The 14539-nt window shown below is 48.8% G+C and overlaps 1 protein-coding gene across 2 annotated transcripts in view; it reads left to right on the top strand.

Moving 5' to 3' along the window:
- LUZP1 (leucine zipper protein 1) overlaps positions 1–9617 on the top strand; it is a 38101-nt gene extending 28484 nt beyond the window's left edge. The window contains exons 3-4 of one of the 2 annotated variants that reach the window (XM_032710143.1): positions 3401–3565; positions 5056–9617. In XM_032710143.1, the coding sequence (XP_032566034.1) occupies positions 3401–3565; positions 5056–5091 (201 nt within the window). In that variant the 3' untranslated portion in view covers positions 5092–9617. The remainder of the gene's footprint in view (positions 1–3400; positions 3566–5055) is intronic. The other variant, XM_032710144.1, reaches the window with a different exon arrangement.
- Positions 9618–14539: the final 4922 nt, after the last annotated feature.

Below are 14539 nucleotides of genomic sequence, written 5' to 3'. Positions count from 1 at the left end.
TGCAGGCTCTGGCAGATTTCAAGTGAGCTCACTGCCCTCCAGGCCATTAAACATCACACTAGTTCTTGCTGCAACTCCTGCCTCTGCTATTCATTTAGCACTGCTCTGAGCAGCTGCTGCCATTGCCAGTCTGCAGGAAGAACCCAGCTGGGTTATCCAACAGTGCTGGTGGCAGAGGGGACAGATTCCTAACTGAACGATTCTGGCATTGACAAAGATGAGGCGGTGGAGATAGGAAAGGAGTTTTACATTTTCAAAACTTCTACTTCTCTGGTGATGAGAAGCACAGAAGAATTTGTGCTCTGCTTTGCAGAGAGCCTGTCACTTGGTGTTACAAAGTGCAGGCTGACCTTCCAGCTATATAGTGACACTGAGAATACATCGTCTCCCTGGCCAGGGTGGGTCACAGACAATCTGTACTGCTCTTTCATGAATCCAAGCAGAGCTGATATGATTGAAGTTGCCCTTTTGCATAACAACAGCTTATGTGCTTGGGAAATGGGAGATCCATTCCTGGACCTCCCTTTATCCCAGGAGTTTCAATTCACAGCACCCACAACCTTAACTCTCACAGCTGACTTGACTCTCTCCACTTGCAGCTGGGTTCATATGTGGTTGGTCATGGAGCCCTAAACAGTAGGCACTGATTTCTTTTCCATTTTCCCCCTGGCAGCCCACCCAGGGCTGAGTGTAGCTCTGCAGTATGTTCTGCAGGTGCTCTCAAGGTCACTGTCAGATCAAATTTGCCAGCTATGTGGTGTACATTCACAGCAGCTGAAGTGTACCTCACAGCGCAACCTGACCTCTGTGTGGTTATCCCAAGTTATCCCAAGGATTAGCTGGCTTCCAGCCTTGCCCATGTCTCCAGGGACAGGCAGTAAGGAGAGCAACCGCGTCGTTAGTTCACACAGGGCTGTTAAGAGTTGAGCTCAGTCTCTCTGATGCAGTCTCTCTCTGCATCACTTTGCAATAAACTCACCCTTGACACTACGATGTCACAAATCTGAATTCTTGGTCATAAAGTAATTATGTTTTTAGCTTGTAAATGAGGAGTATGAAGTTAACCTAAAAGACTGTAGATACACAGGGGTACTAGATATACCAAATGGTATGTATTTGGACAACTTAAATTATTGCATATGCCCTTGGAAAAGAACCCTTTGAAGGGTATCTTCAGGCTTATAATATGCCTCATATCACAGCAGGCTGTTTCTGCTGGGATTTATGTTTCATTTAAAGATGTAGCTGTTTCTCTGGCAGAAGGCTGGGCACTGATCTGTGCTGACATTCAGCTGTCCTGTGCAGGTATTGCTGTCATCTCTTTCCAGCTCTGCTGTCCACAGTGGAGATTCCCTTAACAATCTTATTTGGGAAACACAAGACCTGTGCTGGTTTTGCCAAAATCTGTGTGCCTCTCCTCCGTTGCAGCCTTCCCTTCCTTGCTGCTGATGTAGGCAAATGTCCCTAATGAAGCTACAGGAGTTATTGACAGTCCTTTGCAATACCTGTGCTGCAGAAGCAGCAGTTCTCTGTAACACTGCTTTGGGAGCTCCAGGGAGCAGGATGGGTGCTGCAGCCTGGGGACCAGCTCCCTCTGGTGCTGGCAGTCAACCTCCTCAGGCTCCCTAAAGACCTGAGGCAACACAAGACCTTGAGCAGTCATTCTCTTGGGCTTCATGGTTCAGATAGTGAAGTCGATATTTCTCTGATCTGATGTTTGATGAAAATTAGTGCGAAGGCACTGGCAGGCAGTGAGCAGATGAGCAGCAGCAATGCCAGATGAATGCATAGTTTTCTTATGCCTCTGACATTAATAGAACTGGAGCTGGGCTGTGTGCTGCACATATTAGACAAAACCTTAAAGGCAGGCTTGTCTTCAAAGGAAGCCCTCATACCTTCTTATGATGGGTGGCTCATCCCTGACAATGTCCAGGGATGTGCTGCCTCTCACCCCTTCTCTCCCCTGCTTTGGGGACTGATGTGCAGTGCATCTGTGATGGGTTGACCCTGGCTGGATGCCAGGCTCCCACCAAAGCCCCTTGATCACTCCTCCCTGTAACTGGACACGGGAGAGAAAATATGATGAAAAGTTCATGAGTGGAGATAAGGGCAGGGAGAGATCACTCACAGATTACTGTCACAAGCAAAAAGAGACTTGAGTTGGAGAAATTAATTGAATTTATTACCAATCAAAATTAGAGCAGGATAATGAGAAGTAAAACAAATCTTAAAAACACCTTCCCCCTACACCTTCCTCCTTCCTGGACTCCCCTTTCTACTTCCAGGACTCCACCTCCTCACCCCCAGGAGATGGGAAATAGGGGTTATAGTCAGTTGCAGTTGTTTCTGCCACTGCTCCAGGAGAGGAGTCCTTCCCCTTCTCCAGCGTGGGATCCCTGCCCTGGGCTACAGTTCTTCATGAACTTTTCCAGCATGGGTCACTTTTCCATGGGGTGCAGTCCTTCAGGAACAGGCTGCTCCAGCATAGGTCCCCCAAGGGGTCACAAATCCTACCAGTATACGGGCTCCTCTCCTCACAGGTCAGCAGGACCCTACTCCATAGTGGGCTTCCCACATGGTCACAGCTTCCTTTGGGATCCACCTGCATTAGGGGCTCCTTCACAGGCTGCAGGTGGATCTCAACACCCCTGTGGACCTCCACGGGCTGCAGAGGGACAGCCTGCTTCGCCACAGCCTTCACCATGGGCTGCAGGGGAATCTCCGCTCCAGTGCCTGGAGCACCTCCTCACCTTCCTTCTGCACTGACCTTGGTGTCTGCAGAGCTGTTTCTCACATATTCTCACTCCTCTCTTCCCTGGCCACAATTACTTCTGTACAATGACTTTTTTTCCTTATTAAATATGTTATCATAGAGATGCTGTTACTTTCTCTGATTGGCTCAGCCTTGGCCAGTGGCATGTCTATCTTGGAGCCAGCTGGCACTGGCTTTGATGGACATGGGGAAAGCTTCTAGCAGCTTCTCACAGAAGCCAGCCCAGTAGCTCCCTCCCTACCAAAACCTGGCCACGCAAACCCAACACAGCATCCATCATCTTTTCACTCCTGCTGACTCCACATAAGCTTCTACTTAAGCAGCCAGCTACATCACATCAGTGGTTTCATCTTTCCTTGGACCTCGGTAACCTTGTCCAAGGGATCTATTCCGTTTTGTGATTCTGCATCCATAACTTGGGTTAAAATTACTGGATTTTTAAAAAAATCTTTATGAAATAGTACATAAGTGAGGCCATGCCATAGCTGGTCTGGTGCCCCAAGTCCCTCCTTGCCAAAGGGACTCAAGACAGTACCTCACACCAGGAACCCAGGACTAGAAGCCCAGCGCTATTCCAGGCCCTTCAGAGTCCTCAGGTCCCAACCCTTTTTATTTTCCTTTGCACAGGATGAAAGCAAGGATTTTGTGTCCAGTTCCAGGAGGAAGCAGTACAGCTCTTCTGAGTACCTCTTACAGGCTGACATTCCAGGGAAAAGGCCAGCCACCAAGGTGGAGCTGCAGGACCCTGAATCCAACTCCCCTGCACAACCAGGTCTTCAAGCAGAGGAGCAGGTATGTGAGGGGAGGTAGTTACAAAGCAAGAAGACAATATCTGAACTGACCTCTGAGTAACCTAACTTAGAGAACTTGTCCAAAAAGAAAGTATACCGTGTAGAAAAAATCCAGTCTGAAGTTAGCACTTCCCAGGGGTGGAGTGGCTGCTGTATTTTCTGTTATAAACTTGTTTCAGCTAGGTTTATGGCTAAAAATATTCTCCAAGGACTAAGAGGCACTGCATCTAGTCATGCTGTGGTACACGAGTCAATCAGGGATGGAAAAAAACATTTGGAGAGACAAAAGCAGAGTCCCAGCTTCAGCTGGCTGCTGTATTACTGGAGTGCTTCTCTGCTGCTACATACTTGCTGCTCTGCTTCCTAAAACACATCCTTCTGGACACACAAGTGCAAAGTGGCCCACATTATAGTGACTATGACTTATTGTCTGAAATATGAAAAAAGTGTGTATTACAGCCTCTTCACAAGGGGCTTCCTTCTGAGGATATAGAGGTCCAGGCAGACATTAATTCTCAGGTGCACAGGCATGCTTGTGTCTGTACAAAAGACTTCCTTTTTCTCCTGGCATTCCCTCTTGGCCTGTGCAGCTGCCGACAGCAAAGTGTATCTTTCAATTTATGGATCGTCTACAGCAGGAAATATGTAAGACCCCAAACCCATTGCCAGTGTATGTCACTGTACATGCGCAGTTGCTGAGTCTTGCCATGAGAGCAGCAGGACTGCAGCAAGGCAGCTGAGTGCCCTACAGAGTCATACCTTATGGTGAGTGCTACAGAATTAAGATCCCAGAGGTCCATGGTTCCAGCTGACCTTCGCAGACTGGCACTTGAAGAAAGGTATTGTTGGCAGCAGAGGTTAGTGAACTGACACTGTCCTTGTGGGTAGCTGAGGAAAGAGGCACCCCAGCAATGCTCTTATGTGGTCATCAAGAGGTGTTACCTACAGTAATATTCACCTGGCCCGGTGCAGAGTCCTATACCTGAGACTGTGTTGTGCTTTCTTTGTCTGCACAGACTGGATCAACAGCAAATATAAACTCGGGTAACATCCCTGTAACATACACACTATCATCTGGGTCTGCTGTCTTGCCCAGACCTCCACCAGCTGTAGCAGAAGCCTGAACACCACAAAAGGTGTGCTCTGACATTAAATCAACTCCAGCGCCTCTGTTGTCAGGTGTTCTGCATCCCACTTCCAGGACCCATATGCTGAATGTGGAAATGGGTGCGGGGTATCCTACAGCATAAAAAAAGCTATGTGAGGCAGGGCCGGGTCCCTTTGCTTTGGGCTTACTCCCAGCTGGCAGAACCTCTGTCTTCCAAACCCATCCTGTCACTGCTCTTCCCCACCCCACCATTGGACTGGGATCCTGGTGGGATTTGGGGTAGTTGCCAAAGGCATTTGCAATCCTTGTCCGCAGAGTAGAAATGCTTGCGGGGCAGCTGCAGGTCCTGGCCAGTCTGTGACGCTGTGGGTTGTCTCTTACAGGGCACTCCCCGGGCCTGCCGGACATCTCGGAGATGAGCTGCATTCCCTTCTGGTCAGTGAAAACAGTGGAGCAAGAGGCAGAACAGTACCAAGCTCACAGGCATCACACGTGTTTGTAACCTCTCCAGAGGCTTCAGCTAGTCTGAAACCAGTTTTGTAATGCGATTTGAAAGGTACAGGAGCTTTACCAGTGAATTCTTCTTCTTCATTGCTGAAGAGGCAGCTGCAGAGACTTTGCTCAGGGGACTCCCTTTTCTCATCTCTGTACCTGCAATCTTAATCTTCCATGTAGGATGATAAGTCTGTCTCCATATGGAAACTCTGACCACATAGCCTCTCTGAACAATGGTACTCCCTGGACAAGAGAGAACTTTTTGTTAACCACTTACATTCACACAAGATCCCAGCAGTGTCCCTATGACTACATCCAGCCTATGACAGCTGTCCTCCACAATTGAAAGCTTTCAGTTCCTAGAGACATTTTGCATTCTCCTAATACCCCCTTTTGGCTGGGGTAGTGGTCACCTTAGTACCTGTGTTCCCAGCACCCTCTCTCTCTAGGCAGGAGGAGACCATTCCCCACTGGTTGCTTGTTGCTTTACACATTGAGGGAAGGAGAACAGAAAATGTTGTTTAGAAGCAGTTTGTTCCCTGTTGCTGTCAGTCTCTGCAATGAGCCTTGCATGACCTACTCATCACCAGTTGAGATCCCGCATCAAGAAGTCATCCAGTGAGCCAAACAAGTGTTGCAGCAGCAACAGTTCCTCCTGCCTGGGACTGGAATGCCATTTACCTGAAGCTTTATGTCTGTCACACTCTGCAGGCAACAGCTCTGCAGCTCATTTTTAGCAGTTGAGCCATAAGAGAAAAAGAAACAAGTGCTTTTCCTCACAGATAAGCAGAATGTCCTTGTTCCTTCCCAAAACAGAGTAGAGACAGCAGGATTGAACCCTAAGCTGATCTCCAGTATGGTTACAGCCTCGATCTGTGCTCTATCTGCCATCTGCTGTGCCTGGGACTCAGGTGTGGTCAGAGACTGCTTCAGATAGAGAGATGTGTCCCCCTGTCAGTGCCCCCAGGCCATGGAATGCAGTTGGTGTCACTGTCAGGCAGACACCGCCCCTGCAGCTCCAGGAGGTGCAACATCTGCCCTGAGCAGGGTTATTGCTCCTGGCTTGCACAGGCAGGGCTTGGCTAGTCCTTCCTTTCTGTTCCACCCCCCAGCTGCTGGGCTGGCATGTACACAAACAGCACTGACCCCCCCAGTGCTTCCTGCTGCTTGTGCTTTTCTGCAGAGGGACAGGGATAACACGCCAGAAGGAAAAGGTCCCTGATCCGTTTCTGAGGTCCTGGGGAAAAAGCTGCACCCCAGCAGCTCCCATGTCTGAGTTGCACCCCACACTCATTCCCATATCCCTCCTCCAGAGAAGCAGGTACCACAGCTGTGTGCCTGCCTGTACTGCACATCCCTGTGCTGCAGCTCCTCCCTGGCTGCAAAATATCTATGAAAACACAAAGATGTGTTTCAGTGACATGATTATTTTTTTATGAAGATTGTTTGGAGGAAGGGAAAAATTATTTTTGAAAAAAAGTGTTTCCTTTTGCAATTTTTAAGATGTTTTCCAAAATTCATATTTTTAACCCTTCATTTTATTCTTTTATATGTCATGACGTATAAGTCTCAAGTTGCATAACAAGACAAAAAGATAATGCTTTTAAATTAGTAATGAGTGGCAGCTCTATAATAATCTTTAAGTTATATTAAAATAAATTATATGAAACACTCTCTGTTACCATTGACATGGCAGTGCTAGTAGAACAAGATAATGGGGAAAAATTTAAATTCAAAATCCAAACTAAAAGAAAGTAAAATTCTGAAGCTAAATTCAGATTTCTGAACTGCTTCCCCACTGCTTTCCAATCAGGAAGGATTGGAAATCCTTGCAGATTGTTCAATAAGAAACCACAGTTTCTTTGTAACAATCCTGTGCAATGGCCATGTCCCTCCTAAGCACCCTACTCTGCTCAGCACTCACTGTATGTCAGGATCACTGCCACCACCCAAAATCAGATGGATTGCCAGCAGCACTTGCCTCCCGATGCTGTGCTGCCCCCACAGCAGACCCGGCCCTGCAGCCTGCCCAGCAGTGCCCAGCTCAGCACTGCTCCACGGGGCTGCTGCAGCCTGTCCACCGCCTCTCTTTACCCCTTCTTTTCATGTTCCCCTCAAAACTAAACCTGCTGTCTCAGCAGCCCAAATGCCTCACGCAGTACCTGCTTGAGCAGCTGGGAGCAGCTGGGAAGCACCTTGTCATGTAGCTGCCTCTTCAGTTGTCACAGGGATTATTATTTCCCTCTCTGTGCATTCCCAAACCTGCTGCTAAGCAGCTCTCCAGCTGTATAACCTGTGCCAGTCACAGTCACTGTGGGCATTGCGGTTGCACCTCCAGAGAGCTGGCATGTTGGGGGGCTCCCCTTGCCCTGGGTCACTGCTGCCCAGGACTTGCAGCTTGTCGTACACGCCACGGGACGGCATGTACTGCACTGTACAAGTATTGCTTTGGGCAGCAACTGAATGGCTTTCCTCCCAGTCCCCACCCCATCCTGCTGCAGGACACTGGTCCACATCCCACGGGACACCCCTACTCATCTACCAGCCCTCTCCTCGTCTTCTTGATATGGATACAGCTTCGCATGGTGCTCCCAAAGCTCCATCCAAGGGAACTGGTTTCAGTCCTGGCCAGGAAGTCTCTGCATCCCTGTGACGTGACTTGCAGGATAAACACAAGTTTCCCTGTGCCTACCCACAAAACACTGGCTTATTCATCAGCTTTTCAACCCCACAGCTCACCCAGGAACCCCTGTGTCTAAATTGCAAGGAAAGAACCACCAGCAACAATAGCTGTTGGGTTTTCCACTTCTGTCATCCAGGACCAGGCTTTGCTGGAGCAACTAGAGGGCTTCACCTTGCTGCTCAGCTGGCTTATTCACAGCTGCTGCCCCAGCAATGCAGAGCTGCTGGGCACTGTGCTCTCCTCACGTGCTTCTCACAAGGTAACATCTCTCCTTTCTCCAGCTGCTTCAGTCATTTGTTCAATATTTTACAGCAGATATGTTGAACTCCTGCTCTAGACTCAGTCTCACTGCTTGTAAATACTGGACACAGATGTCACACTGGTTGTTTTTACCACAGCCAAGATTAAATCTGAGAAAGAAAACCCTCCCTAGAACAGAAAGGGGCCATGCCCTCTGGTCAATGAGTGCAATAGGAGCTGATTGTATTATTAACCTTATAGCAATGACTTCAGGAAACACAATGTGTTTACTCAAATTGCACACTTTTTTTGAACAGCTGTAAAATAGAGTATATGTGTAAATATTGCCATCACTGAAGAAGTATTTGTAATTTTAGCATATAAATATAACCGGCTTTTCAGTAGGCTTGATGATGCGCAAGGCCACGCATCAAGCCCTTTGGTAATTAATTCCAAAGTTGTAAATGTATTTGCTGTACAGAGGAAGTGTGTCAGTGCTCGCTGCTCCCAAGGACCCTGAGCTGCTGGTCCCTTTTGGAGAGCCAGTGGCTTTCCCCAGAAGGGCTGGTGCCAGCCTGAGGGGCAGCAGCTTGCTGCTTCACAGAACAGCTTCCTTCACGCCCAGAAACACCTCTGCAGCGCGCAGAGCTGCCTCTCCAGCCGCTCGGGGAGCGTGGGTGTGACAGTTTGGCCATGTGCCCACTGGTGCTGGGCAGTGGGCCTGGCTGAGGGGAGCCCTGTGGCCCTCCCACAGATGGGATCTTCAGCAAGGGAAAAGGGCAGGAAGCACAGGGTGGGGTGGTGCACCTCAGTGCTTCAAGAGACACTTGACACAAGCACATTTCCTAACTACGGATCGAAGCAATAGTCATATCGGTGTCATCTCTAACATAGTAGACCTTATCTCTGCCACCCTTGCGCAGCGTTGGAGTGATCAGGGCCCTGCTCCAGGCCAGCCTCCCACGGGCTGTGCTGTGTGCAACAGAACACAAAGCCATTGTTTGCTGATGACTGATGGTCAGAACCCAAGTCTCCCAAAGGATCATCCTCCTGGGCTGCCCCATGTGCAGTCCCAGCTCCTGCCTTGGGGAAGCAGCACTCCAAGCTGCATGGAATGTATTTTTAAGAGAATAAATATATTTTTTTGTATTTGCAAACATATTTGGGCTGGGGCAGCTTAGTTAGAAGACAAATAATGCAAGAAATCTTTTCATAATCACAGATTCATCTAAGTTAAGCAAATTTTCCAGGGTTATCCCTAAAACAAACTTTTCTGTCCAAAATAGAGCTATCAGCACTGTTCCACCCTTTCAGAACTTGCCTGTCTCAGCATGCTGAGTAGAGGAAAGCCAGTGCTTTCCTCCCTACGCTGCCCATGCAGTGGATACTGATGGTGCTCACCTCCTTCAAGTGACACAGTGCTCTTAGTCTGCATGCCAAATGTAAACACACACTTATCTGCATGTCTCTCCTGACTCAAACACTGTCAGCGCTACAGTATATAACCAATAAACACTTCTCTTTTTACGTGTGTGTGATGTGGTGTTTCCAGCTGAACCTCTGCAAGTCCTGTTGCTCAGGGGTGTTGCTGCCCCTCGGTGAGGCGTTGAGGCAGCCCTGGTTGGCAGCAGAGTGTGTGTGTGGGGGTCAATGCAGGAGCTGAGCACCTTGTGCTTCATTCTGTGCCTGTGTTGAGGCGTATCTTACACACCCATTCCAGGCTGCATTTCGGGCATGGACAGTGCATACACAGCACAACCAGTTGCACACAGCCACTCTCCACTGTGGCTGGATGAGCTCAACATGGCATTGCTGAGAGTGGGGGAACAAGGGTGTTACTACAGAGGGAAAGAAACCACCACTTGGTTAGAGCTCTTTCACTCCGACAGTATTGATTGTACTGAAACCAGGATCCGTTCGTCACCTGGAAGGCACTGGAGGATACAGAGGTCAGTACAAGTGGCAAATCTCCTTCATGATTTCTATTTCTCATGTGCAGGTACAGTTAGCACAGATACAGGTACAGTTAGCACCTGTCACATTCAGGATGAGCCCCTGTGACTATAACTTGAAATAACTTGATTTGTAAGGGGGGTACCACACTTTATAGACAAAATTATTTTCCTTGTGTCTGGATTATTCTGTTTGCAAAACAGGATCTGTTTCCAGCAGCTCTATGAAATGGGTTGTTATTATGGACAGACATTTTAGGAGCCATCCATAGCTGTCGCTTCAGCTGCTGCTCCCTGGTTAGAGCCCATTAATGCGAGGTAAAGTCCTACAGAGATACCCTCTGTTAAATATTTGTCTAAGAAAACTAACTTCTGGCTTGGCTCTGAGCCCTTTCTGTCCCAGTTCACACAGGCAGCATCATTAAAGAGGTGGTTGTTTAACTGTAGCTACAACACAAATGCTGCTGTGTCTGGCCTGCTAAGAGCAGCAGAGACCTGTAAACATGTTAGTGAAGCGTTATTCTCCAAAGCTGCCAAATCTGCTGCCAAACCTGGCCTTGTGGTTCAAGGCCCTTGTGCTACGTGGGGACAGTGAGGAACATGAACTGGACCACTGGCCACCCACCATGGCATTGCTGCTTAAAAGCCAGGAAATTTCACTTTTTCCAAAACCTTTTTTTATTCTGATCTGCTTGCTTTGGTGGGTTTAGGTGATCCTCCTGTTGCCTACAAACAGGTGTACTCGTTATTTCAGACACAAACCTCTCTGCTTTAGTCACACCTGTGAGAAGGTCGCTGCTCCATTTAATGGTGAGATGTTGAGCCAGATCCTGTGTGCCGCCCATGCCCAGGTCATTCCTGCTCCTGCCCTGGGTTCCTGATCAGCTGTTCACAGAAGGCAAAGCAGTGTCTCACATTTACCTCCAGCATCACACCCAGAGCAGCGTATACCCAAGCTGCAGAGGCAGCTGACAGCTCCCCTTCACTGTGATTCCTGACCTTGTAAAATAGCTGTTCAACATCATTACCACCACCCCAATGGAAAGAACAAGCCCAATGCTCACAGCCCTGTAGGGAGGTGGGGAACACCCAGTGGCTCCAGAGCCAGCCCCGCTGACCTCTTGATGCCTTTAGCATGCAACACTGCTTCTCACCAGCACAGGGCATGCTGCCTGCCTATATCCAGCCATCCTGTTCCCAACATCCTTGTTAGTATCTTCAGTAACATGCTTTTCAGTCCAAGGATCTGAAACCCAGACTCATTCCTTGCTTTTGGCAGTTGCACAGATGGACATAATTGTTTTCAGTTTCTTGTCACAGAGGCTTACAAAATTGAGACAAATAACACATCCAAATGATTCCCAGCTCATATACTGATTCTAACCACCATCCTACTTGTGCTGAAGCTTCCTGCCACCCCCTCTGCTGGCTTCTTGGAATGTATTCACACCACTTGTGGCACATGGACCCGTCCTTAAAGATGGGCCACAGAGAGGGCACAGACAATTTATAGGCTAATCCCAGAATAGTAGGAGATAATCAGGAATACAGGTGTCTGTTGGAGTTAGGTGAAGGTTCTAGGAGCAGTGGATGGTTGCCACGAGCCTGGTGTCACAGATGCCAGGTGGGCAAAGGGTGTCATAGGTTCTGCTGCACATTAAGGCAGAGAGGATCACAGCCAGCCAGCGTTACTGCACCAGGAGTCAGCCCTGTGCCAGAGCTTTCCAGGCAGGAGGACATAACCTTAACGAAGGCATTTTACCTATGTGCCTACATTTAATAGCAGTTTCAAGCAGGGATTTCCAGGCTGGGGATGTCCTACCGTTCTTCCCATCCCAAATAGCATTGCCTGTTCTCCTGGTCCATGTAAAGTTTAACTGACAAGCACTGGCATTCTGGTTACATGCACTGGAGCAATTGTTGCCGTCTCCTTTGGGGAGTTTAACACACCAGGAGGCATTCATGTACTGCAGTAAGTAGGCAGCAGTATCCCATTGGGTGCAGAGTTCACCTCGGGATGTTGGAACACAGTTCAGTACCTTCCAACCCCAGCCCGTCTCTGCCAGCAGGAAGAAAGATGGAATCCCAGACTTGCATCCCAGGCACGTGGTAACACGGTGCAGTGGGTTGACCCTGGCTGGAGGCCAGGTACCCACTAAAGCCACTCTCTCACTCCCATCTGCAACTGGACAGAGGAGAGAAAATACAACAAAGGATTCATGATTTGACATAAGGACCAGGAGAGGTCACTTACTGATCACCATCATGGGCAAAACAGACTCAAAGTGGGGATATTGATGAGATTTATTACTAACAGGATCAGAGCAGAACAGTGAGAAATAAAACACCTTCCCCCCCATCCCTCACTCCTTCCACATTGTATCTCCTCCTCCCCCCAGTGGTGCAGGGAGATGGGAATTGGGAGTTATGGTCAGTTGTTGTTTCTGCTGCTGCTCAGAGAGAGGAGTTGGAGTCCTTTCCCTGCTCCCTGTGGGGTCCCTGCCACGGGACACAGTCCTTCACCAACTTCTCCAGTGTGAGTCCATCCCACGGGCAACAGTTCTTCACAAACTGCTGCAACGTGGGTCACTTCTCCATGGGGTGCAGTCCATCAGGAACAAGCTGCTTCCATATGGGTCCTCCACAGGCTCACAAGTCCTACCAGGAAAACCTGCTCCAGCGTGGGCTCCTCTCTTCAAGGAGAGTTTCAAGGAGAGTTTTCAAGGTTAGTTTCATCATTTGAGCAAACCCTACTGTATCTTTGTTATTACACAGTCTTTCAGGTCCTGGTTGTTGATGCTGGACACTACCCTGTTGCCAGCAAGAATTTGGGTGACCCAGGTCTCCCTGTCCTGCACTTTAAGAAAATAAATCCAGACCTCTGAACCCTTTGAAGTTGGGTTCAGAGATAGAAGTCAGGGTTCATCCATCAGGCACTAATGAGATGGGTCTTCCCACTGGTCTTTAGGGCTTCCCAGGACTCACAAGCCCCTGAGTTTTGCAGGATCACAGGCTCCATAACAGTAGAAGGCAATTTCAACAGAATGGGTTGTCCCCACATGTGTTTTCAGTGGGAATTGATCCTTTCAATCGTCAAGGTGGCACCTGTCAGTGGCCCAGTAGGACATAACTTGCAAATCTTTGGGTTTCCATGAATTCCTCAGCAGTTACTGGCAATGATGACTGTGTGTCTCAAACACAGATCCCAACTGTGGCATGAGACATCAGCATGTCTTTTGATCAGGCCATCATCCTGCTCTACTGTACCACTACTTGCCTCCTAATCTGTCAAATTCTAATAAATTCTCCATATGAGGGCTTGGAGCACTTCCACAGCCATGAGTCATTTTTCCCTCCTGGGTCAGGCTAACAGACATTACCCCCCTCTATATTTAAAGCTTTCCTTGATGGTGTAATTCCTAACTCTCTGCCTGCCTTTTATTCAAAACACTAATTTGGGCCCCTGTATCAATTAGTGGGCCCACAGGAACGTGTCTTGTGCTTTTCCTTATCAACAGACCATTGGCAAAAATTCACCACACTGATCTGGTGGCCTGAATCCCAAACCTTGGCTTCCAGTTTTTTAACTCCTTCAGGTCCTATTGGAAAGATGCAAAAGGGTTGATGGCACATGGCTGGAGGACACCTGTATCCTGGCCCCTCATCCTCCCTTTTAACAGCTCTGCCCCTTGCCTGTAGGCTTAGAGGGCAACTGACTGAACGTGTAACATCACTTGGGCACTCCCAGCCCTTGGGCCTTTCCTGAGGGATTATCATCTTCTGGGTGGGCTCCGTTAGCTGTGCCTCAGGCAGTTGAGGCTGTTGAGGGGTGGAGTGGGGGCTGCTTGGGGAGAGGTTTCCCACTGGTCTGTTGAACCCTGCTATTCTGCTGGCTCCACTGCCCACACCAGCCCCCCCCGCCATGCCTGTAGGTAACTGGGCTTTGCAGCATCTGCCCCGGTCACTGCAGGTGTAGGTGGAAGCTGATGGGTTTGCTGATTCAGTTTAAGGTGGTTGGGGGCCACTGGCATGGCCATGGCACCCTGTTGTACCCCCTCATATGTGCCAAGATCTTCCCAGTGTTCCCATCCCACTCCTTGGGTTCTGTGCCCGTGATTAATTTCAGCATTTGGACAATGCTGGGTTGTGGGCTTTGTTACTGGTGCCAGCACAATTTCAATTTTTTGTTCCAACAGATGTGTCCACTCTCTTTTCACTTTTTTTACACCTTTCTCTTCAGCTGTTTTCTTCAAGTTCCCTTGTGCCTGCACAAGGGACACCCTGAGATGCACACACAGCTCCTCTGCCTTTCCCATTTTTCTTGCTTTCTTGGCATTGATGTATTCTCTATGATGCTGTGGGGGTTGAACTTTGCCCCTTCCATTCCCCGAGGAAGAGGGGCACAGCGCTGCCTCTGTAACAATTCCCTGTTGGCATCCTGCTGATTCGCCAAGTAAGAAATTTGTAAGCTCAGCCTTACAAAATCAAGACAAATAA

The sequence above is a fragment of the Chiroxiphia lanceolata genome, chromosome 24 (genome assembly GCF_009829145.1).
Source record: "Chiroxiphia lanceolata isolate bChiLan1 chromosome 24, bChiLan1.pri, whole genome shotgun sequence".
In the NCBI taxonomy this organism is placed as follows: domain Eukaryota; kingdom Metazoa; phylum Chordata; class Aves; order Passeriformes; family Pipridae; genus Chiroxiphia; species Chiroxiphia lanceolata.
This window is presented reverse-complemented; position numbering and strand designations above follow the sequence as displayed.